The following is a 21,830-nucleotide window of genomic DNA, read 5'->3' on the forward strand; positions in this document are numbered from 1 at the left end:
TCTGTGAACACAGTAAATCATATTCAACTTTAAAATAAAATGATGCATAAAACATACCTCATTGGGACACTTTCTTAAAATGCAATACATACTTAAATCTGTAATATTGTTAATTCAGTTGAACATTTATATAAAAGGGAAGAGATCAAGTAAATTATGATCAGTGTTTTTAGGGACTACCTTAAGTTTATTCGTTAAATATAAACACATTTTTAAGTTGCTGTATGCTGCACACTCAGGGTCACATCTATGGAGAGAGATTAGTCTCAAAATACTTTACAAATGCGTAAATATTAATCCACAAATTAAACACAAGTCACAAATTTGTTTACAAATGAACACATCCCACTGTCTCAGTCTGCAGTTTGTACAAATACAGTTACAATCATAAATACCTGTTTTTGTTTTTCATAGATATATCACAAGTTTAATTAAAATAAATACATTTGTTTAAATTTACATCGCAAATATTTGTAAAGTCGAAGTCTAAATTTTTAAATGTATTTGTAAGTTGTTGAATCTGCGTTTGTGAATCGAGTCACTCACGAGTTTTCCTCTCGAGAATTCATTTCCTCTCGCGAGTTTTTAGATTTTGAGACTTTCCTTCTGCGTTTCATCAGATCCAAATACAAACGCAGTCTGATCTACAGAAGTGGCCAGTAGGCGAACAGGCTACCGCTGAGTGGCACTGTTGTTTTAGGACGTGGGGGCCAACTTAAATAGACGCATTTTCGCAACATTTAATGTGGAAGTTCGAACAAAATGCCGCCCAATCCGCTGAATTCAGCTTCATATCACAGACAGTTAGGAGGGGGACCACCGGGGAACACTTTTGAAGGTGCCCTAAATTTAACGACGTTAAAATCCAACGGAACTTCCCTAATTTCCCCGCAGACTAGGGTTGTCAAATAAAATACATGAAAATCATCCGGTATTTGGACTAAGAGCGGGTTGATTATTGGACTGATACAGGACTGATGTGTTTATGATGTGGTAATTTGTTTCAAACAGATGCTCTCTCTCAGCCAGAGGGAGGGGCAGATACCGCACGGCTCTTCAACAGAATATGCGCTTCTCATTGGTCATCACTTTTATTTAGCCAATCATCAGCCAGAGTTAGCTGGCTATCATTTACTGCGGCAGCCAATGGAGTCATAGTCCCGCATACAGGGGGTTGTTTTGCTGCAGCCCTGAGAGCAACAGGTCAGTCCTGAGACAGTGGGGGAAACAACAGTGCCCTCTAGCGGTGGTTTGTTCGCCTGCTGGCCACATTTGTAGATCAGGCTGCATTTGTGTGTGGATCCGGTGAAATGCGAAAGAAAAGTTTCAAAATCCAAAAACCCGCGAGAGGAAATGAATAAATGCACGTCACGGAGAACTCGTGAGTGACTCGATTCACAAACGCAGATTCAACAACTTACAAATAAATTTTAAATTCGAGACTTCAACTTTAGAAATATTTGCAATTTAAATTTAAACAAATGTTTTTATTTTCCACATAAAAGTATGATATATTTATGAAAAACAAAAACAGGTATTTATGAATGTAACTGTATTTGTACAAACTGCAGACTGAGACACAGAGTGTGATGTGTTCATTTGTGGATTAACATTTACGCATTTGTAAAGTATTTTGAGACTAATCTCTCTCTGTACACATCAGGCTTTATTTAAATTGTTCTTTTTAAGTGAAATTTTTGTTCATTCTTGCTGTAATCAATACTTGAGCTGCTCAAACGTCTGTGGTCACATCTGATTCTCCTCCTCCTCATGATGAGGTATTCATTTCCAAAAGAAGACAGATCTGGACTGCAGGCAGGCACACACACTCTACAAAGCCATGCTGATTTAACTCATGCAGAATGAGGTCTGCTGAAACGGACATGGGGTTCCTGGGAAAAGACAATATCCTGAGGGCAACATTCCAGTAGAAGCCTCTGCATCAATGGTACATTCACATCTGCAAGTCACCAAAGCCATGGGCACTGATGAACCCCAGTGCCATCACAGATGCTAGCTTTTGCACTTTTCTTTGGTAAAACTTTGCATAGTCTTTTTCATTTTTGGCACATAGACTTGTCTGGACTTGTCTCACCCCAAAATATGTTTCCATTGTCTTTCACTTCGTCTCAAATGACTTCAGGGCCATAGAATTTGAATGCAGTTCTGTGCAAAATTAATGTAAGTATTCCTCCATGAATGATACAGTTTCAGATTCCATTTCTTGATTCAGGGGCTCTGTTAAGTTACAATTGTTTTTCAAAAGCTTGAAGATTTCTCACGTTATATTCACTCAACAGTGGCTTCTGGTCTTCAATAACATTGGGGGTGTTCACTTGGAACTTATGTGGCAATTCTTTCATTAAGTTTGGCATAAAAGTGGCGTACTACATTCTTAGATAAAAGCTGCTGTACAGTGCATCATTGTCACTAAACACACACACAGTGTAAATGAACCTGTAAAGGTAAAACATTGATTTTAAAGTCCAGTGGTAGGTCTCAAAGAAACACGTTTTCTGCTCCAGAAGGAGAGGTCAACATTTGCAAGCTTTTATTATAGAACCGTGTTTTATAAACAGCACAAAAATTAAGGAAAATTGTGATTGATTATTTCTTCGTTTGAAAGCCTAATAATTTCCCTTTTAAATGGTACCACATTTGTAAGGGACATGCATTTATGGGATGCGCAGTAGAGCTGAGTGTGTGGGTTGCAGGCTATCCTCCTATTCTCAATTAAGTCACAAGCATTAGTTTAGGCACCAAATATCAACTCTGCTCCCTCACTCCAGAAAATACTGCTTCACTGCTCCACAACCCAGTGCTGGAGGCCTGTATACCCCTTCAGCCCACAGTTGGTATTGAGTATGGTAACCTTAAAGGCATGTGCCGCAACTCCAGACAGCCCAGTTTCATTTAATTAGTAGCATTCCTCATGATACAAGCTGTGTGTGTCGTACTGAACATCTGTGACCACAGCTGATTAAATGAGTTCACTCATTCAAAAGATGACTACAAAGTTTTGTACATGATGTGAATGTTTAAGGGTGGTACATGATACAGACCAAAGGCTGAAATATTTTGTGCACAACTGCCTTGTAAGTTACCAAAAATGAGGTTGTATGACATCGCCATCTGATGAAAAACAGTTTAATCTCTGTCTGAAGTACATCTCAGCTCCTGTAACACAGGACATTAACTTACAAAATATATGGGCAACAGTAGAGTTAAGAGATGTAATTTCTAATTGTAAATGGCTACATAATCGGTTTAGTCTATGTTTATATGATTACTGATGCGACGGCATCTGATAATGTCAATGAATCCCCCATTCAAATATTCTTGAAAAGCTTAGTGGTTTTGGTTTAAAAACAAAAACAGGAAATTACTGTCTCTTGTTCGTGTAGTGGTTTATGAGTCTCTGCGCTTCTCTGACTCCTGAGAGGTAGGCTCCATGCGTGGTGGTGTAGAAGTTCACATGAGTGGCTTCCCCTGCAAACAGCACCTGCAGAGGCTTCACATACACACAATTTAAAATGACCTTTTTGTTGTTTTAAAGTTGGAATTCAACACACAATGCGCGCTCATCTAGTATTTGCTTCTCTCATTAAGCCAGAGTAAACCACAGAGATACGCACTCATAAGCTTTACAAATGCTGGCCCTAATTCGATACCAGGCACAGTTCCTTAGTCTCTCCCACAAATGCACTACCTTTCAACATCCTAAATAGCAGGGTTGTTACACCAACAGCACCTTACACCATCAAAAAAACGTGGACACTTGAATCCCTGTACGTGTTCTGTCATGAGCTAATTACAAGGCAACATCTAATTCTACAACTCGTGCCAATGTCTCCACCTTAAAGTTTTATGCACTTGAAAATCTTGAGGAAATAAAAAGTAAATCATCACAAAAATGGAAAATAATTGTCAATTTAAAACAATATTTTGTGTTTCTTTAAGTTCCAAACCATATATTAACCACACATATGGAACTGTGCTTTAGATGATGAATGTAGTGTTACCTTGCTATTTGAGCCTTTATCCTGTGGAGGAAGAGGTGCTGCTAGTGCCTTCTGTCTCTTCACACCATTCACACCCTTTGGAACGAATGAATAAGAACCAAAGACCCTGTGGTCATGACCCCACCTGGAGATCAGCACTTTGGACACATCAGGAACAGACCAGCCACTGAACGACCTCAGCAGTCTTTATAAACATTAGGAATAACTGTTAGCAATGTTTCATAAAAAAAAAACCCAAAAACTTCAAGTCATTCATTTGTGAGACAAAAAGACGCACTCTACCTCAAGCAGGTATCTTTCACCTCACTGTCCTGAAGTGTCTCCATATGAAGGGCTTCTCTGCCTGTAATCCAGCCACAGAGCACAGTAGGATGACGGGCCACAGTATCAAAGCCACAGATCTTCTTAAACCACGTCTCTTTCCAGGTTTCTCCTTCAATTTGGGAAGTGTACACTGACTTATCTTCAGGGCCTTCATCCCAAACAAGTTGGATTCCAGCACAATCTTCTGGCCAAAACTTCTCATTGAAACACAGGAAGATCTTGTCGACTACACCAAAGCCAAGCCTCTCAATAGCATCCAGTTTAGACTTTGGCAACGCAGGGTCAAACATGGCTGCAGCCTGTTGCTTTAAAACCCCCAAAGACACAGTCACGATCACGTGGTCAGCTTCAAAACCCTCTTCATTCTCACAGATCACTTTCACAGGGCAACTCACTTCTCTGCTCTCAGAGCCCGGAGAATCCCACTGGATGGTCTTCACTGGTTTATTGGTCTGGATGGTCCCTGAAGGCAGAACTTTTAAAAGAAGGTCTAATATTGCTTGATAACCCTCTGGACCCAAGGAATTATAAAAATCTCCATCCAAGTCAATATATTCACTGAGCTGAGATGCAGACACTTCAAAGAGGGAAGTTGTTGCTTCATCTGTGCATTCGCTTCTCTTGCACCACTCAAAAATCCTTGATCCATCTTTCGAAGACGCTAAAGGAGATGCTGCAAATTCAACATCAAGGTAATCCCCTAAGCTCAAGCCTTTATACTCGTGTTCCACATCTGACTCTGAGGCCTTAGTGGTTAGTTCCTCAAACAGAAACGTGACCTGGTCAGCAAGCTTTTTCTTGAGATGCTTCCCACCTTCCTTAAAAAAGTAATCTTCAGAATCATCAGAATCAACGTCCAAAGATTCCTCGGCTAGCAGGTTGTGATCTTTTGCGAGCTGGAAGAGAGGGTTTCCTTTCTGTCCATGGATCCAATTTGCACCAAATTCTATAATATTCTTTGTAAATGGTTTAGTGGTGCAAACTCTACCTCCTACACGTCCGTTAGCCTCGAGGATTTGGACACGACGAAATCCAGCCTCGACCAGTGTGAGTGCTGCAGCCAAACCCGCAAAACCAGCACCAACCACCACAACTTTGGCATCTACAGACGCACTCATATTTGCTGTTTTTCTGAGATCAATGAGCAAAATTAATGAATTAAATTAAAATCGTTTATTTTGAAGCTATTATGCAGACCACATGGTTACACTATCAGTTAAACAGATTATAACTTCATTAGAAAAATGCTACTCACATCAAATTCTAGGTGTTGCGATCTCTGCAGCATGTACACTGCCTTTATACTGCAGTACTGAACAAACACCTGCTCAGGGAGTGCTGTGTGAGTCACCTTTGAAACATATACATACATTCCAGGCTCATGTGACACACCCATAAGGTAGATATCAAAGCGCATGTGAATCTGCATGTGACTTTAACTCCAAATAAATCACTGTGGCAACATCAAACTCACTCTGCTGCCACTGATCTGTCATAAATAAAAGGTCATGCTTACGTACCATGTTTATAGAAGTAAAAAATATATATAAACCCTTAGTTTGAGTTGCTTTTCATGTCAAAATACAGTACAGACTTGTGATTACTACCTCATTCAGACCTTTAACTCTGACCTTTGGCAGAGATCTTCAACAGAAGGCTGAGGTGGCACCATTTGGTTGAGGCCATGGTGAACAAGTCTGGTTTTTACAGTTTATAAATGTTAACTTCAGCTTTACTCCTTTCTAATTAGAAAACACTCTATATTTATTTACATATAAAACATGTAGGATTATTTTGTGAATAGATCTGCCCGTTTTGAGATAGCTGCCCAATGCCCCAGATGAAAGTGTGCTGGCCTTGTGTGACTGGTCTGTGTTAAAGTATTAACTGATTAAGCATCAAGAACATCAAATACAATGATTTTCTCCCTTTTAGAAATGTCCTGGGTAACCCCAGGGGTCTCGTCTACTGTACTTTTAAGTAAATAACGTAAACAGTATTGCAGCAGTGCACATTTAGTATTTTAGAATACATAAATACTAAATACTAACGTGGGTGGCGCAGCAAGTAGTGTCGCAGTCACACAGCTCCAGGGACCTGTGGGTTTGATTCCCGCTCCGGGTGACTGTCTGTGAGGAGTGTGGTGTGTTCTCCCTGTGTCTGCGTGGGTTTCCTACAGGGGACTGTCTGTGAGGAGTGTGGTGTGTTCTCTCTGTGTCTGCGTGGGTTCCCTCCGGGTGCAACTCAAAAAGTGTCCGTAGGTGCGAGTGTGAGTGAATGTGTGTGTGTGTCTGTGTTGCCCTGTGAAGGACTGGTGCCCCCTCCAGGGTGTATTCCCGCCTTGTGCCCAATGATTCCAGGTAGGCTCTGGACCCACTGTGACTTTTTAGCACTCATGTCATGGTTTGAAGTTGAGGTGCAAATACTAACATTAATTATCCATCATCAACTGAATTTCACTTAAAGGCTGAAACACTCGAGCTTAAACAGTGTTCTTTGAAATCAAATCTCTGATTGGCTAGTTATGTAAGTTACTGATGTTAAACCCCACATTTAGATCAATTTACCACCCTTTTCTAGTGTTATCACCTTCAACATCAGCTATTACAATGAACAGATTTGAATAAATGTATAGCAAAATTCTGGCGCCCCCTCCAGGGTGTGTTCCTGCCTTGCACCCAGTGATTCCAGGTAGAACACACTGCAACCCTGAACTGGATAAGTTGTTACAGAAAAGGAATGAATGGATGAGTGAATGAATGTATAGCATTTAAGTCTCTCTGCAAACTAAACTTTAATTCAAATGCTAAATAATTTGCTGTGACTTGTAAGAACCAAGTACATTTATACATCAATGGGAGAAAAAGACACTGATGAGAACAAAAGGTAAGAAAGAAGGGAAGTGTTTCAATTAGGTGTTCACTGTCTTGTAGTAAATTGATTGAATGTGAATTCATTACTGCCTTGTTCTTTGTACCGTGATTCCAACAAAATCTGAATGTAACTGACAGTTCACTGAAACTGGTGTGTGTAGAAATCCCATTCTTATTTAGTTAAATATATGACATCCATTTAATCCCAAGTACATTTATTATTTGTAAAGCAATCAGTGCTCAAAGAAAAAGGAAAGTTTCTTTCATTGTGCACATTGCACACAGTTCCAAACTGGCTTAAAGGCTAAGCAGCAGCTCTATGAAAGTGTCAAACAAAAAAAATACAGTGGAATTTGAGTTCCTAACTTGTGTTTATTGATAGTCAGAAAACATGTTATTTCTTACTAATTCAAGGAATAAGGTTTAAAAGTTGGTCTCTTGGGCATGTAAGGACACCAACGAAAGGTGTATAAGAGCCTCTGTAACATGGAGGTAAACAGGGTGAGGACACTCACTTCGCCTGTTTTAGTTGGTGTTAGTTAACGTTAGCTTGACTCGCTAAACTCGGTGCTCAGATTATACTCGGCTACGTAGCTGCATTACGGAGGTTTATAGTGTCGGATGAATTCGAGTTCGACTTCAATCACATTTACAAGAATAACGGTACCTCTACATTTGAGTTTAGCTTATTGCTAGGCTATTGTCATGAATAATGTTGGTTATTTAGCTAGATACTGTCATAACAGTCAGTCATAACGGTGTTTTACCGCGGCGTTTCTCCGTTGTTCGGCTGTTGTCCACCAGTGACGTCACGGTCGCGTTTTTCCGTCAATTTAATAAAATTGTCAGTTTTAAAGCAAATTAAGCTGCTATTTTCATTTTAATTCATACTTATATCTGTCAGTAAGTGGTGCTTAGCCTTTAATTCTCAACACTGCTAATGTGGCATTTAAAAGTGTTTTGCAACATAACACTTCTTACCCTCCTACAACTCGTGTCTTTGTAAATGCAAAAATCATCTTTACATACAGCCTCTCAATTATTGACCAGCCATAAAAAATAAAAAATGCCACAAAAATGCATGTGATTATTGTTCTCTATGGACTGAGTTTCTTGTCTCTGTAGTGGTTTATGAGTCTCTGCGCTTCTCTGACTCCTGAGAGGTAGGCTCCATGCGTGGTGGTGTAGAAGTTCACATGAGTGGCTTCCCCTGCAAACAGCACCTGCAGAGGCTTCACATACAGACAGCCTGTTAGTTTGATGCTGATTTATTTTTAACAAGTCAAGAAAATACACTGTAACAAAGCTGATGTTCACAATTTCAACAAAAAAAAAAAAACTTTGTATAAATCTCACCACTCTTTCCTCACCATTTGCTAACTCTCCAGTCTTCATAGCCTTGAGATAGTGGTCACAAATTCTGGCAGCTTTCAGAATCCCAAGGCTATTAAGACTGGACACTTGAGTGAGACTGAATATTAATTACATAAATGTACTTCATCAGGAAGGTTGCCTTACTTTGTGTAGATTCAGTTGGGTAACTAGTTCTAAGGGTAGCTGTCAGGATTTGTTTCTCTTATGCCAAGGCTATGAAGTAGCACCCCTAGGGTCACAGAACCTGACGATCAAAGAGTTCAGTGTAACACCGTTTTCTATGTTTAGGTGTTTACAAAATGTCAGTAAACGAGTTTAAAAAAATAAAAAATTAGTCAGACATGCTAGGCTTCCTCTCTCTCTGCTCACAGCAGAGAAAATATGAAGAGATCTCCAAATGTTGAAAATCATGGAAAGAAATGGGGATTTTATTATTCCTTATTATTCCTGTTCCATAGGTTGGGAATATAGACTTATTTTTGCTGTTTCAGATTATTTCAGTTGGAACTGAGTAAATTCTGGAGAGCACTAAACTATGGTGACCAGACGTCCTCTTTTTTAGACTTAAAAAAATGTCCGGGTGGAATTTCACAAACGTCCAGGATGTTGTTTTTCTAGAGTTTACATAGAACTTCCAGAAGTTTCGTTCACAAACTAGTCCCGCCCTCCCCTACTCCGATTGGTTCGCTTGAGTGAGAAGGGGGCGTGGTGAAGTAGCCTAAAATCTTCTGATTGGACGGTCTGACTGTAGAGCTACCGTTATTGGTCGATAACCTTCTCTGTAAACATTTAATTGGTCAGTCTGCACGTCAGTAGTCCTTGTCTATGTCAGGCAAAGCTCATGTACCCACCCTCATCTCGAGCAGCTGTGCCGAAACGGAAATGTAAGTTCTCTGATGAATTAAAAAAGAAACTCCCATGTTTTCCCATGTGCAGCAAATAAAGGTGTAAAGGACCTAAAAGCACACATAGGTTCAACTAAGAACACAACCCCACCCCCCGAGACGTGTCCTCTTTTTCTCCGTCTCAGATCTGGTCACCCTAGCTAACTAAAGTAATAGTAGTAGCTATTACTAGTAGCTAAAGTAAAACACAGAGTGCAAGTGATAAAGAACAAAACAACTGCAATTACAAATGATTAAATCAAAATAGAAATGAACACATGTTTCTGTGATGATTCAAACGTGAGTAAACCTAACAAACATGTTCAATTTCTGCCAAGCATAAGCAACATTTGTTTTCTCCTCAAACATACCTTTCCACCTTAAAAGCTTCTGAACATAAACAAAGCAGGGATTACTGTCGTTCCCCACAAACATAGACATTGCCTTTAATTTACATTAGCAAAGATGGTAGAAAAAATATATATACCTTGCTTTCAGGGACTTTACTCTGAAGGGGCAGAGGTGCTGCCAGTGCCTCATGCTCCTTCACTCCATTCACATTGTGAGGAACAAATGTATAGGAACCAAGAGCATGAGGATCACAACCCCACCTCGAGATGAGCACTTGGGCTACGTCAGGAACAGACCAGCCACTGAAGGACCTGAGCAATCTTTCAAAATAAAGCACAAAGTTTCAGGAATCTTATATTTTACTAGTAGAACATAAACTTCAAAACTATTTGATATGTTTTACCTCACACAGGTCTCCCCAACCTCACTGTCCTGAAGTGTCTCCATATGAAGGGCTTCTCTGCCTGTAATCCAGCCACAGAGCACAGTAGGATGACGGGCCAAAGTATCAAAGCCACAGATCTTCTTAAACCACGTCTCTTTCCAGGTTTCTCCTTCAGTTTGGGAAGTGTACACTGACTTATCTTCAGGGCCTTCATCCCAAACAAGTTGGATTCCAGCACAATCTTCTGGCCAAAACCTCTCATTGAAACACAGGAAGATCTTGTCGACTACACCAAAGCCAAGCCTCTCAATAGCATCCAGTTTAGACTTTGGTAAGGAGGGTTTAAACAGGGATGCTGCCTTTTGCTTTAAAACCCCCAAAGGCACAGTCACAATCACGTGGTCAGCTTCAAATATTTCATCATTCTCACAGATCACTTTCACAGGACAGCTCATATCTCCCAGGTCCTGAGATTCTTCCTTCCAGTCCCACTGGATACCCTTCACTGGTTTATTGGTGAGGATACTTCCTGAAGGCATATGTTTCAAAATAATATCCAGTATAGCTTGGTAGCCCCCAGGACCCAAAGAATTAAAAAAGCCCCCTTCAAGGGCAATGTAATAACCAATCTGCGATGCAGAGACTTCATACAGAGATGAACTTGCCTCATCTGTGCATTCACTTCTCTTGCACCACTCAAAAATCCTCTGTTCATCTTCTGAAGGCGCTAAAACAGATTCAGCAAAGGCAGCATCAAGATAACTACCCAGACTTAGGACCCGGTGTCTGTCTTCCAGCTCTGATTCAAAGGCCTTTGAGGTGAGTTTACTGAACAGAGAGCACACCTGATCAACGACTTCAGCAGGGAGCTGCTTCCCATCTTCTTTAAAAAAGTAATCACGAGGTGATACTGAGCAAGGCAAGCACATTACTTTACTGGCCGTCATCACTTCAGCCAACAAATCATGCTCTTTTGCTAGTTGAAAAAGGGGGTTCCTGTCCTGTCCATGAATCCAGTTGGCGCCAAGTTCGATAACATTCTTGCTGAATGGTCTGGTGGTGTGGACTCTGCCTCCTACTCGTCCGTTCGCCTCAAGGATCCGGACATGCTGAAAACCAGCCTGGAACAGAGTAGCTGCTGCAGCCAAACCTGCAAATCCTGCACCCACAACCACAACCTTGGCATCTCTGGACACACTCATAGTTACTAGTGAAGGCTGCTGTGAAACAGAAAAATAAATCAAGATTTAGAAATGTTCCCTTTCATTATGTTTTTGTAGTCATTAAAGTGTAATATAAGTACACTGATTTTAAAATACATAAAATATTACTCACATAAGCTGATTGCAGATAGCAATATTGAATGTTAAGGGTTCTGCGCTGTATGAACTAGACACCAACTGCCATTTAAACAACAGTATCATAGTGTGAGTTATGAAATATGTAACCTTTGGAGCCAATGTGACTGCAATATGGGATAAAGGTATAAACTTGAGGGTAGCACAGATAGGGTCCTGTCACCATTAACGCTGCTGTGGAAGGTTGTGAAGTTAAACTAGTGGACATCACAAGAGAAGTCCTATTTTACTCTCTATAGCAGCAGGAAATATACTGTCTATTTGTTTAAAAGCTGAAGCTAATGATTTTCCAACATTGTATTTAAGGTCAGGGGAGGTTTAACTGCATTGTTCACATTTGTGATAAAAACATTTTTACAAATACGCTTTCCTCAGTTAGAATTCTAAAGGCAAAGAGTCTGGCTCAGGATCTAAAATGTGTGTCAAGCTCCACACTTCACTTAGCTTCCATCACAAAAGACTCATTAGACACTGAAGTCAAGTTCAAATCAAGAAAATGTATCTTGTTGGTTTGTGTCCTAGTTCAATACAAGTACAATTTAATGTGCTATGTGATATAATATATATATATATATACACACACACAATATAACCCACCCATATTTCATCCCGTTCAAGCGTCATGTTTCATTTGGAAATACTACACATTAAGGATCAAAATGCTTTCCAATTTTCATCGTGGTGACATTAAAACACACTTTTTAACATTAACATCTTCTTATTAACCCGAGTTACCTACATGTCATATTTTGTAAGTTCTCGACAGTATATCTCCAGTAAATATGTTTTAATATGTAGCTCTCCAACAAAAACAGGGTGAAGTTGTTACAAACATTGGCTGTACAACAGTGGGATGATATCAGATTACATGTTAAATGCCCAAGCATTGTATCTACAAAACACCACAACCATAATTAAACTATTTCCACATACAACACTCCTTCCTTGGTCATGTGACAACCTGGGCACGAACACTTAAATACACAGCCAAAAGTATATGGACATTTATGGGCTTGACATCCTATTCCAAAACATACGTCATGGAGGTGTTCACATATGATAGGCCAAAGTGACCAGTACCCTATGTTTACACCATGTAACAATTAGTAGCAGAATGATAATAAAGGGAGAGTTAAAAAGCCACATCATTGATTCCAGAACTTACATTTCCGTTTCGGCACAGCTGCTTGAGATGAGGGTGGGTACATGAGCTTTGCCTGACGTAAACAAGGACTACTGACGTGCAGACTGACCAATTAAATGTTTACAGAGAAGGTTATCGACCAATAACGGTAGCTCTACAGTCAGACCGTCCAATCAGAAGATTCTAGGCTACTTCACCACGCCCCCTTCTCACTCAAGCGAACCAATCGGAGTAGGGGAGGGCGGGACTAGTTTGTGAACGAAACTTCTGGAAGTTCTATGTAAGCTCTAGAAAAACAAAATGCCGGACGTTTGTGAAATTCCACCCGGACATTTTTTTAAGTCTAAAAAAGAGGACATGTCCGGGTAAAAGAGGACGTCTGGTCACCCTGATATTGCCAAAAGTTTTCACTCATCTGCCCTCGCTCACATATGAACTTAACTGACATCCCATTCTTAATCCATAGGGATTTATGTGATGTCAGCCCATCCTTTGCAGCTACAACAGCTTTCACTCTTCTTGGATGGTTTTCCACAAGGTGTAGGAGTGTGTTAATAGGAATTTTTGACCATTCTTCCAGAAGTGAATTTGTGCGGTCAGACACTGATGTTGGACTAAAAGGCCTTGATTGGATTGGAATTTGAACTACATCAGATGTCTATACATCTCACAAAAAGTATGTTTGTGTCATTTATGAAGGGCTCACAGTGATGAACCGTATGATAAATCATTCATTCATTGTCCGTAACCCTTATCCAGTTCAGGGTCGCGGTGTGTCCAGAGCCTACCTGGAATCATTGGGCGCAAGGCGGGAATACACCCTGGAGGGGGCGCCAGTGCTTCACAGGGCAATACACACACACACACACACACACACACACACTCACACCTACGGATACTTTTGAGTCGCCAATCCACCTACCAACGTGTGTTTTTGGACTGTGGGAGGAAACCGGAGCACCCACGCAGACGCAGGGAGAACACCCCACACTCCTCACAGACAGTCACCCGGAGGAAACCCACGCAGACACAGGGAGAACACCCCACACTCCTCACAGACAGTCACCCGGAGGAAACCCACGCAGACACAGGGAGAACACATCACACTCCTCACAGACAGTAACCCGGAGGAAACCCACGCAGACACAGAGAGAACACACCACACTCCTCACAGACAGTCACCCGGAGGAAACCCACGCAGACACAGAGAGATCACACCACACTCCTCACAGACAGTCACCCGGAGGAAACCCACGCAGACGCAGGGAGAACACCCCACACTCCTCACAGACAGTCACCCGGAGGAAACCCATGCAGACACAGGGAGAACACCCCACACTCCTCACAGACAGTCACCCGGAGGAAACCCACGCAGACACAGGGAGAACACCCCACACTCCTCACAGACAGTCACCCGGAGGAAACCCACGCAGACACAGGGAGAACACATCACACTCCTCACAGACAGTAACCCGGAGGAAACCCACGCAGACACAGAGAGAACACACCACACTCCTCACAGACAGTCACCCGGAGGAAACCCACGCAGACACAGAGAGATCACACCACACTCCTCACAGACAGTCACCCGGAGGAAACCCACGCAGACGCAGGGAGAACACCCCACACTCCTCACAGACAGTCACCCGGAGGAAACCCACGCAGACAGAGGGAGAACACCCCACACTCCTCACAGACAGTCACCCGGAGGAAACCCACGCAGACGCAGGGAGAACACCCCACACTCCTCACAGACAGTCACCCGGAGGAAACCCACGCAGACAGAGGGAGAACACCCCACACTCCTCACAGACAGTCACCCGGAGGAAACCCACGCAGACACAGGGAGAACACCCCACACTCCTCACAGACAGTCACCCGGAGGAAACCCACGCAGACACAGGGAGAACACACCACACTCCTCACAGACAGTCACCCGGAGGAAACCCACGCAGACGCAGGGAGAACACCCCACACTCCTCACAGACAGTCACCCGGAGGAAACCCACGCAGACAGAGGGAGAACACCCCACACTCCTCACAGACAGTCACCCGGAGGAAACCCACGCAGACGCAGGGAGAACACCCCACACTCCTCACAGACAGTCACCCGGAGGAAACCCACGCAGACACAGGGAGAACACCCCACACTCCTCACAGACAGTCACCCGGAGGAAACCCACGCAGACACAGAGAGATCACACCACACTCCTCACAGACAGTCACCCGGAGCAGGACTCGAACCCACAAACACCAGGTCTCAGGTTCAGCACATTTATTTCTCCACCTGGCAGCTTTAAATTAAAAAAACTGTATATATTGTTTGCTAAACACGGATATTGCAGGTGCATTACAGAAGTATTGTATATGTTAATATATATATATATATAGCTCGATATACCAGTATGTGTGTGTGAATTGAGCGTTCTGAGCAGTGTAGATTGTAAAGCGTCCTTGGGTATCTAGAAAGGCGCTATATAAGTGTAACGATAATATACTGTAGCAGTATATATATATATGCGCTTACATTAAGGACATTGCCATTTTCTCGCCAGGTTTATTTGGGGGGATTTCACGCAGACATGGCAACCATGTTGCAGTAGTGTTTCCTGTCCACTGCTGTTTAAATCCCGAAGAGAAACAACGCAGCCGGCCGGTGTTCAGATATGTTCGTTTCCTCTCAAAAATTCAGAAATGAGTCTAACAGGTGAATGAGGGCAGTCCTGGCTGGTCGGCACAATGATTTATCTGTGTTTTGAACTGTAATCCTGAACCGAATCACTTTCTGATTCCCAGCGTTAACAAAGGGTAACGGTCGAACACTCACGAGTCTTCTCCCATTGGTTCACATTATGGGTGTAGTTCTGAGAAACCTTCAACACGTTGTTCCCCTGCGGCGCGCTAGACTCCGGAAAGACGTAGAGACACTCAGGCTCATCTTAGGTGTCCAGAAATTTGACCTGGGAATTATCTGTGTGGACAACCGCAAAATACAACACCTCAACAGGACCTACAGGAAGAAGAACAAACCCACAGACGTGCTGTCCTTCCCGTTTCACGAGGTAACACCATACGACACCCACGTCCTTCACTACAATCATTAACAGTCAGCTTACCGCTTTAATGAGAGTGGTTTATGAGCAGTTATCATTTTATTTACGTTTAAACAAAAGCGGTCATTTCAAGAGCAGAAGAATCTAATTGCTTGAAAGCATTTAAAGTGCATTAAGAGGGTCCCACGCAAGGGGGCGTTAGACACAGGCTTAAAGTATCTGATGATGTCAGGATTCTTTCATAAAATTAAGAATGGGAGAAAAACAGTGTTATATCAGCACACTTCAGAGTACATTCAGCAGGAAAGTGGGTGATAGGATGATTATTTTATCTTAAATCTGATCTTGAACAGGGTTGGTTTCTGAGCTTTTTGTGGAAATCATCAATTTGTTCAATTTCTAATTTTTTAAAACAGTAATTAAGCCAAAATATTGTGACTACCTCCTTGTTTCTACACGCACTGCCCATTCTCAGCTCCACTGACCACACAGGAGCACTCTGTAGTTCTACATCTGCAAGCTGTAGTCCATCTGTTTCTCTGCTTGGTTTCATCCTGTTCCTCAATGGTCAGGACCGTTTTCATGATGGATCATTCTCAGCACCGTGCTGTCCCTGACTCCTTCTACAAGGTGGAGCAACGAGGTAGTTGTGTCTAAGAGTGGACACAGTGTTTAAACTCCAGCAGCACTGCTGTGTCTGATCCACTCTACACCAGCACCAGTGGTGGACTGAGTACACAAATCATGTACTTGAGTAAAAGTACAGATACCCACGGTAAAATATTACTCCAGTAAATCAAGTCACCCATTTAGACTTTTCACTTGAGTAAAAGTATAAAAATTGTCTTCAAATGTCCTCAAGTATCATGATTTATTATGGCTATAGTGTCCTATTATCATTTTTGTAACAAGACTCTAGATTAATCGACTCATTTTAGGTAAAAAGAGTCACCCTTGCTTCACCAATATTTCACTACAATGTCATTAATTAGTCTTTCACTGCTATCTATTAAAAGTATGAAGCATAAAACACAGAATGCAAACTTTTAAGAATTCTAGGTCTTTGTTTATGAACAAATTTGACATGGAGTTTGTATAAATTCACAAAATGCCAGGGGTGCAGGGTCTAGTTAGGATTCTAATCCATTCTTATGACATGAACTCCAGGTGGCACTTGATGCTTCTGCACTGACTTTAACCTGGAGAGAGCTGTCTAGACCAGCCCACCTTTAACTAAGTGCTGTAACCTGATTTGTGTGATTATGCATTTCTTTTGTTATTAAAATATTTTTTTATGCGTAGACAAATGTAACAACATCTCATAACTTATTGGAGTAAAAAGTAAGACATGAAATTAAAATACAAGGAAGGTAAAAGGCCCCCCCACAATAAAAATACTCCAGTGAAGTACAGATTCACTAAAGTACTTAATGAATTACATTGACTTTCTTAATGTCCACTGACCAGTGCAACTAACACACTGCTACTACATCCGTGTCACTGCAGTACTGAATGATCTACCACCCGTCATTCCTGCTCTGTCGGGTCATGTGGTGTTCCTGACCCTTTGTAGAAGAGGGTAGACAAAGTATGCAGAGCAACCCCTGAGTTTCAGTGGTGTAGAATCAATGGAGCTGAGAGTGGACAATGAATGTAGAAACAAGGTGGTCATGTTGATCAGTGCGCAGTCAGTTTGAAATATTGATAGAAATCCCCTTTAAAATGCACTGCAAATTGAATATTTATTCATTCATTATCTGTAACCCTTATCCAGTTCAGGGTCGCGGTGGGTCCAGAGCAGTGGCGGATGTTGGTCTTTCAAGGAGAGGAAGCTCAATTTCGGCCTGCATCATAAAATGTGTCGGTTTATTTATACGTAAATTCTACCCTCCGTTCCTTTTCAAGAAAATGATCTGTGACCCTGTCGTACCAACAAGGCGTCTTTTCCAGGGACTTGACTAGTGTCCTCTCAATGTCCAGCAGAGCTAGGCTGCTTAAACGGCCTTGGCCCATGTGAAGTGTGTCCGCCTGTGAGTGTGTGTGACGGTGGAGGGGCTCAGCAGCACCCGCTGGACAGAAACTGTGATAGAAGTCAGAAAGAGTGATAGAGGTCAGTCCCCAAACACAAGCAGCTACAAAAAACCCACCAGAAATAGAAGCTCGATTTGTCACTAGTAGTTTTTAACAAAGAAAATGCCGCTAAGAGGATTAAGAAAGTCTGGTTCAACGCAGAACAGAATGAAAATGTAATGCTCTTTACACCAAAGGATCGCTGATTCGCTCACTTCGCTGTCAATCAAAAAGGGATTCAGCCTCAGACAGATCATCAATCATCATGCAGAAGCTGAGCGTCCGGGCCAGCCCACTGCCCCATAGACCCCCAGAGACGCTGAGCGTCCGATGGGCGGGACAAAGCTCAGCATTTATCCAATGACTCGTCTCGTTTCGCTATTGAACTCTGTGGACGCTCAGGGTCCTCACTGTTTAAAGCACTGTGAAGCTGTGGGAATGATTGAGAGGAAAGCCGTGTCTTTACCAGTGATAAGAAGCTGATTCTGAACAAAAGTTGAGCGCGTTGTAGTGCATATTTATTCAATTACATGTACACCACAGTATATATTTGATCACTTATTTTTTGGCATTTTAGAGTGCAGTTTTAGAGCAATCGCCTCTGGTGCAGAGCCTACCTGGAATCATTGGGCGCAAGGCGAGAATACACCCTGGAGAGGGCGCCAGTCCTTCACAGGGCAACACAGACACACACACACACCTACGGACACTTTTGAGTCCCCAATCCACCTACCAATGTTTTTGGGAGGAAACCCACACAAACACAAAGAGAACACACCACACTCCTCACAGACAGTCACCCGGAGGAAACCCACGCAGACACAGGGAGAACACACCACACTCCTCACAGACAGTCACCCGGAGGAAACCCACGCCAACACAGGGAGAACACACCACACTCCTCACAGACAGTCACCCGGAGGAAACCCACGCAGACACAGGGAGAACACACCACACTCCTCACAGACAGTCACCCAGAGGAAACCCACGCAGACACAGGGAGAACACACCACACTCCTCACAGACAGTCACCCGGAGGAAACCCACGCAGACATAGAGAGAACACACCACACTCCTCACAGTCACCCGGAGGAAACCCACGCAGACACAGGGAGAACACAGGGAGAACACACCACACTCCTCACAGACAGTCTCCTGGAGCGGGACTCGAACCCACAACCTCCAGGTCCCTGGAGCTGTGTGACAGCGACACCTACCTGCTGCGCCACCGTGCCGCCCATTGAATGTTTAGTGCTTTTAAATAGATTCAGTGCATCATGTGAAATTTTAAATAAATCGTTTGTTTCCTTGGAGGACCTGCGGCCAGGGAAGCTGCCATGTGCACTTTACCGAGATGAATTTAATCTGGGAGATATATTCCTGGGAGTGGAATATGTGATGCAGCAGTGTAAAGAAACATCCTGCGATTTTCATGGAACCTTAACAGTAAGTATCTCAGAAAGGTAATTAGAAAAAGCATGTGTTATAATTGACATGTTTCAGATACGAGCCTAAAGTCTTAAGCACCTAAGACCATTCAAAATAATTATCTTAATATAAATTCTCCTCGATCGTATGAATTTGTTTAATTAACAGCACACTTGATTCAACATAACGAAGTATATATTAACCTCTGTAAATCTAGGTATTTGGTGATGACCTCATTCTAAAATGCCACGAGGAGAGATTTGGAAAGAGTTAAACCAACACACACACTTATACTCTTAGTCCACATTTAAATAAAACTCTCTGGGCTATACTTTTGTGCAACTGGGATTGTTCCCAAATGGTCTGAGGAGTGTCATTTTCTGTATCTGCCACAGGACTGTGAAATGTGAGATGGCACCTGCTTGCCTACATTAACCAGCTCACATGCACGGGAACTGTAGAGATGCTGCTGTTTCGACAGCAAATGTTACGCTTAAGAAATTCAGAATTAACTTTCACAGCATCTGTCCATTACGGTAATGTCAGGTGTTTTCTTGTATAAATAAGAAGGTGGATAATGTTTGAAAAGGAGTTGCACACCTCTGTCCAACAAAATCAAGCTTTGTTTTAGGGGCGTGGCTTTAGGAGGAGGACTACATGTAGTGTTTGTTTTTGGTTGGATAAAAAATATTTATATTTACTTGTTTAAAAGAAAACACTTACTCCAGTTTTAATGTCCTACAGGTAGTTGCTGCACATGGGATCTGTCACTTGCTGGGGTATAGACACGAGACAGATGAAGAGTGGGATGAGGTAAACAAAAAAAATATTGGCAACCAATTTAAAGGGGAATTCCAACAGTAACATTTCTGTGTAATTCAGACGCTGAGATGCAAGTTATTTGTAGGGATTCGATGTGGAGTTTCACAGTGGAGTTCACTCATTTCTTTAGTGGTGGTGACGGGCACTAGACACCCCCCCCCCCCAAAATAACTACTTAACCCAAGTATATTGTGAGGTTTTTTTGCAAGAACATTAGGGTACAATACTTGCTTGTGGCTGTACCCCATGAAAAGCATTTTTAGAAACATTCAGCCCAACAACCGATCTAACAGAAAGCAACTGCAGGAATCATATCACTGATTAACCTAATTCAAAAACACGTAAATCTAATCTACATACCAGAGCACAATCCGCAGTATAGTAACCTAGATTTAAATGAAGTAAATATCTCATCATACACTTTATAGGTCAGGAAAGGGTTAATCCACAGAAACGTAGCATTTGAGAGTCTAATATTTGACCAAAAAAATAACAATTTAAGTTACATTTTAAACAAAATGCTGTTTGTGCAAGTGCCAACACTTCCTTTCAAACTCTGGCACACACCACTCAAGCAGAGAGAGAGAGAGAGAACACGAGCGAGCGAGAGAGACTGCCTGTGCAGTTGGCTCTAAGCTAATTCTTGTGAAGTTAATTGAACACAGTAAGAACCAAAGGCATCAAGCCTCAGCAAAAACAAAACGTGATGTCACAAGATGCAGCTCTAAAGGGGTCATGAGACAATAGAATGCATTAAAAACCATAAGCAGAAGACAAACCTGGAACAATGAGGACCTGGACTGTTGAATGCTTTGTCCATTGTCCAGTGGCTTGTGGTGCTTCAATATGGTAACAGTACCGGCGGCAGGAATACACAACCCCGACAAACGCATCAACATCAGTGTGGTGCATTGTTTTAATGACTGGCTCAAAAATATACTTTTATTTTTTACCTGTAAATTTGTCATTGTGAACACTAAGCCAGAGCTCAACTGGAAGTATACATTTGTTTTTTGGGGTTGGACTAAGGAACACGTATAAACACACCCTTAGACCTTTTAAATAAATTCAGTTTCAATTAAATTTGAGCCAAAAATATTTAAAAACACGTGATGTCATGTTTTTTAAATGTTATTTTTCTACTGACAGATGTTTCAGAGAGAAAGTTACATCCTGAGCGAATTCAACAGGCTGACTGGCGGTCATCTTGAACCTTTAACGAAGAGAACCACTCGAGAGAGATGACAAACCTCTGGAATGACTGAACTCAACTAAATGTAGAATTAAATTAAATCACCTTCAAAAATACTTGATTGCAGCAAAATCTATATTTATTTTCTAAATAAATTTTATTTTTAAAATGGTCTTTAGGAAATCAATGACTGAACACTTTGCGACTAATGAAAGTTTCCTCAAACACCAAACAGAATTTATTATTCAGCCCAATCTTAATGCAATCGGAAAAATGCAAAATTAGAAAAAAGTAATAAAGTTTTGAAGATGTGTTTCACTAAACAAAGACAACATAACCAGACAGTGGTTAAAAAGTTATAAAATAAATATTCACATCTGCTGACCTCACAAAAGGCAACGTCACACTGAAATAGCTTCTTTAATCTGTCTTCGTTCTGAGGAAAGAGGCCCTACCCCAAAAAAAAAAAAAAAAAAAAAAAAAAAAAGAAATCCTGCAACACGCACAATGTATAGCTCTATGCAGGTGGAAAGACAATACTTTAGTTGGT

The 21,830-nt window shown here is 41.7% G+C and overlaps 3 protein-coding genes across 3 annotated transcripts; 1 reads left to right on the forward strand and 2 right to left on the reverse strand.

Moving 5' to 3' along the window:
- Nucleotides 1–2,632: 2,632 nt before the first annotated feature.
- On the reverse strand, nucleotides 2,633–5,557 carry LOC136664247 (spermine oxidase-like). The gene is made up of 3 exons (XM_066641360.1): nucleotides 4,305–5,557; nucleotides 4,023–4,206; nucleotides 2,633–3,511 (listed from the first exon to the last, which is right to left on the reverse strand). The coding sequence occupies exons 1-3, from the start codon at nucleotides 5,462–5,464 to the stop codon at nucleotides 3,383–3,385; spliced, it is 1,473 nt and encodes a 490-aa protein (XP_066497457.1). The 5' UTR covers nucleotides 5,465–5,557; the 3' UTR covers nucleotides 2,633–3,382.
- A 1,821-nt stretch (nucleotides 5,558–7,378) lies between these two features.
- zgc:66484 (uncharacterized protein LOC327557 homolog) lies at nucleotides 7,379–11,565 on the reverse strand. Its single transcript, XM_066641233.1, has 3 exons — nucleotides 10,232–11,565; nucleotides 9,965–10,148; nucleotides 7,379–8,451 (listed from the first exon to the last, which is right to left on the reverse strand). Exons 1-3 carry the CDS (start codon nucleotides 11,413–11,415, stop codon nucleotides 8,317–8,319), a joined length of 1,503 nt encoding a protein of 500 aa, XP_066497330.1. The 5' UTR covers nucleotides 11,416–11,565; the 3' UTR covers nucleotides 7,379–8,316.
- Nucleotides 11,566–15,273: 3,708 nt separating this feature from the next.
- LOC136710884 (endoribonuclease YbeY-like) lies at nucleotides 15,274–21,447 on the forward strand. The gene is made up of 5 exons (XM_066686747.1): nucleotides 15,274–15,422; nucleotides 15,512–15,777; nucleotides 19,153–19,284; nucleotides 20,011–20,079; nucleotides 21,238–21,447. The coding sequence occupies exons 1-5, from the start codon at nucleotides 15,410–15,412 to the stop codon at nucleotides 21,331–21,333; spliced, it is 576 nt and encodes a 191-aa protein (XP_066542844.1). The 5' UTR covers nucleotides 15,274–15,409; the 3' UTR covers nucleotides 21,334–21,447.
- The last annotated feature ends 383 nt before the right edge of the window (nucleotides 21,448–21,830 follow it).

Source organism: Hoplias malabaricus, chromosome 12, assembly GCF_029633855.1.
Source record: "Hoplias malabaricus isolate fHopMal1 chromosome 12, fHopMal1.hap1, whole genome shotgun sequence".
Taxonomy (NCBI): domain Eukaryota; kingdom Metazoa; phylum Chordata; class Actinopteri; order Characiformes; family Erythrinidae; genus Hoplias; species Hoplias malabaricus.

Coding starts and splice junctions, on each gene's coding strand:
- LOC136664247 (XM_066641360.1), bottom strand. CDS start 5,464: ATGAGTGCGTCTGTAGATGCCAAAGTTGTGGTGGTTGGTGCTGGTTTT. Junction 4,207..4,304: donor GTGAAAGATACCTGCTTGAG/GTAGAGTGCGTC, acceptor ATGTTTATAAAG/ACTGCTGAGGTCGTTCAGTG. Junction 3,512..4,022: donor ATAAAGGCTCAAATAGCAAG/GTAACACTACAT, acceptor GTGTATGTGAAG/CCTCTGCAGGTGCTGTTTGC.
- zgc:66484 (XM_066641233.1), bottom strand. CDS start 11,415: ATGAGTGTGTCCAGAGATGCCAAGGTTGTGGTTGTGGGTGCAGGATTT. Junction 10,149..10,231: donor GTTGGGGAGACCTGTGTGAG/GTAAAACATATC, acceptor TTATTTTGAAAG/ATTGCTCAGGTCCTTCAGTG. Junction 8,452..9,964: donor GTAAAGTCCCTGAAAGCAAG/GTATATATATTT, acceptor CTGTATGTGAAG/CCTCTGCAGGTGCTGTTTGC.
- LOC136710884 (XM_066686747.1), top strand. Junction 15,778..19,152: donor TGTCCTTCCCGTTTCACGAG/GTAACACCATAC, acceptor GTTTCCTTGGAG/GACCTGCGGCCAGGGAAGCT. Junction 19,285..20,010: donor ATTTTCATGGAACCTTAACA/GTAAGTATCTCA, acceptor AATGTCCTACAG/GTAGTTGCTGCACATGGGAT.